The sequence below is a fragment of the Gadus morhua genome, chromosome 1 (assembly GCF_902167405.1).
Source record: "Gadus morhua chromosome 1, gadMor3.0, whole genome shotgun sequence".
In the NCBI taxonomy this organism is placed as follows: domain Eukaryota; kingdom Metazoa; phylum Chordata; class Actinopteri; order Gadiformes; family Gadidae; genus Gadus; species Gadus morhua.
In genome coordinates, this window is record NC_044048.1 from 20,479,248 (window position 1) to 20,481,972 (window position 2,725).

General features: G+C 58.4%; 1 protein-coding gene across 3 annotated transcripts in view; it reads left to right on the forward strand.

Moving 5' to 3' along the window:
- The window catches only part of LOC115551169 (vitamin D3 receptor A), a 67,272-nt gene extending 66,211 nt beyond the window's left edge, over window positions 1-1,061 (forward strand). For 2 of the 3 annotated variants that reach the window (XM_030366748.1, XM_030366757.1), the window contains one exon: window positions 1-1,060. This exon is cut by the window's left edge and continues 46 nt beyond it. In XM_030366748.1, the coding sequence (XP_030222608.1) occupies window positions 1-208 (208 nt within the window). In that variant the 3' untranslated portion in view covers window positions 209-1,060. The other variant, XM_030366738.1, reaches the window with a different exon arrangement.
- Window positions 1,062-2,725: the final 1,664 nt, after the last annotated feature.

Here is a 2,725-nt window from a genome sequence, read left to right on the forward strand (position 1 = left end):
CCGTCTGTCGGAGGTGCTGCAGGCCTACATCCGCATCAACCACCCGGGGGGGCGCCTGCTGTACGCCAAGATGATCCAGAAGCTGGCCGACCTGCGCAGCCTGAACGAGGAGCACTCCAAGCAGTACCGCTCCCTGTCCTTCCAGCCCGAGCACAGCATGCAGCTCACCCCCCTGGTGCTGGAGGTGTTCGGCAGCGAGGTGTCCTAAAGACGCCCCCCCCGCGCCCACTTCCCCCCCCCCCTCCCCTCCCACCTGGCTCTCCCCAGACCCGTGACCCCCACCTTTTGTTCTTCGGTCCCCCCTCCCCAGCATACGCCCCCCCCCCCCCCAGACGGACGAACCCACCGTTCAACACCGGACGCCCTGGGAGAACGGGTTCCCTTCTCCGCGCTCCTCCTCTCCCTCTCTCCTCCCTTCACCCCTCTCTCCTCCTCTCTCCTGATGTTCTCCGAGCCCCCGGCCCCTGACGCCCCCCGCCTTTGCACCTCTGGAATTCCGGGTAACGTATTCCTGGATCTCCCAAGTCCCGCCTCCACGTTCCCGCCGCACGCTTTCTACACGGAAGGATGAACGGAGTTCAGACTGGCCGCTACGCCACCCGCAGCAAGATAACCTGGCCGCTACGTCACGTGGCGCTACGTCACCTGGAGCCAGATAACCTGGCCGCTACGTCACCTGGGAGCTCCGTCACCTGGCCGCTACGTCACCCTGTGATACGTCACCTGGAGCTACGTCACCTAGCACCAGGCCATTCCACCTGTGAGCAACCTGTACCTTTGAGTTGATGGAGGGATGTGCAGACAGAGCACCTCCCCTGGAGGTGGAGGAGGAGAAGGAGGAGGAGGAAGAGGAGGAGGAGGAGGAGGAGGAGGAGGAGGAGACATGAGGAACAAAGGAGCTTTTCATTGCAAAAAACCCTTTTTTCCAACGTCCCAATAAAAAAATGGTGACCACGGCGCATCTCCCCGCCGCCACAGTGGTTTCCACGGTAACACCATCCCCTCCTTCCATTCCTGCACCGTTTAGAGGACGGGGGGTGGTGTGTGTGGGGGGGGGGGGGGGGGGGGGGGGGGGGGGCAGCAGAGCGAACGATGAAGGGAAGAGGAGGAGGAGGAGAGAGAGAGAGAGGGCTGAGGAGAGCTGGAGGAGGACAGTTGGTCCGGAGGTCCCTGTTCCCCAAACCAAAGGGATCGGCCAAACAAGAATGTATGTAGAAAATGTATGATGAATATAAATGATAATGTATAAGCTAATATCTATATTTAAGTGATCGTTGCTTCCGTGTGAAGCAGAACGAGAGAGAGAGCCACTGTAGTGCACAGACATTTTGGAACCCCCCTGCCCTCCCCTCCCCACTCTCCCCCCTCTCTCTCCCCCGTCTCTCTCCCCCCCCCCCCCCCCCCCCGCCACGTGGACGTTGGGCTTGTTTACGACGGCCGAGCCCACTTGGGACGGGGAGGTCAGGATTGACCAGCGCATTAACACACACACATTACACACACAACACAACAAAGGAACACACTCAGACACAACACAATCCTGCACACAAACACATACACACAACGATACAACCCCACACACTCACACATTCACAACACAACCACACAACCCCCCCCCAAACACACACTCTTCTGGTTGTGGACGTGTTCTTTTGTGTTTTTTGTTTTTTTAATCTCCGTATTTGGTTTTCGGAGGGGGGGTGGGTGGGTTGGGGGGGGGGGGATGTCTGTACAGTTTGTAAAAGGCTTAGACGGACCACCGGGGGGAGCTACAGACTCAGGACTAGGGGGGGGGGGGGGGGGGGGGGGGAGCTGGTGTGTGGTCGTCGGATGTTGTCATGGTAACCATCCGTCGTACACCGGACCTCAGACCAACCACGAAGTCGGGCGTCCCGGTTTCCTTGTGGACGCGGCGATAGAACAGATCCAGGGGTCTGTGGCGGTCCGTAGGCTGGCTAGGTCGACGCTACGGCAGCTAGCTGGATAGCTGCTACGATGATTAGCTGGTTAGCTGCTCCGACGGTGAGCTAGGTAGCTGCTACGATGGTGAGCTGGGTAGCTGCTCCGACGGTGAGCTAGGTAGCTGCTACGATGGTGAGCTGGGTAGCTGCTCCGACGGTGAGCTAGGTAGCTGCTACGATGGTTAGCTGGTTAGCTGCTCCGACGGTGAGCTAGGTAGCTGCTACGATGGTGAGCTGGGTAGCTGCTCCGACGGTGAGCTAGGTAGCTGCTACGATGGTGAGCTGGGTAGCTGCCACCATGGTGAGCTAGCACACTTCTACGACGGTTAGTTTGCTAGATACTACAAGGGTTAGCTAGGTGGCTAATATGATGGTTAGCTAGGTCGCTATGACGATGGTTAGTTAAACAGCCGGATAGCCTCCTGCTGCTGTCTCAGGGAAGATGTGTGTGTGTGTGTGTGTGTGTGTGTGCATGTGTGCTTGTGTGTGTGTGTGTGTGTGTGTGTGTGTGCTTGTGTGTGTGTGTGTGTGTGTGTGTACGTGTGTGTATGTTCGCTCGTGTGTGTGTGTGTGTGTGTGTGTGTGTTTGTGTGTAAGTTGCGTGCGTGTGTCTGTCCGAGTGTTTATGTGCAGCATAACTTACAATCATAAGACAGAGGATTGTTTGGTTGGGTGGGTGGGGATATTGGTTGGGTGGGGGTTCGGGGGAATTGGGGGGGGGGGGGGGGGGGTAGGTAGGTGGGTGTGTGTGGGGGGGGGGGGGG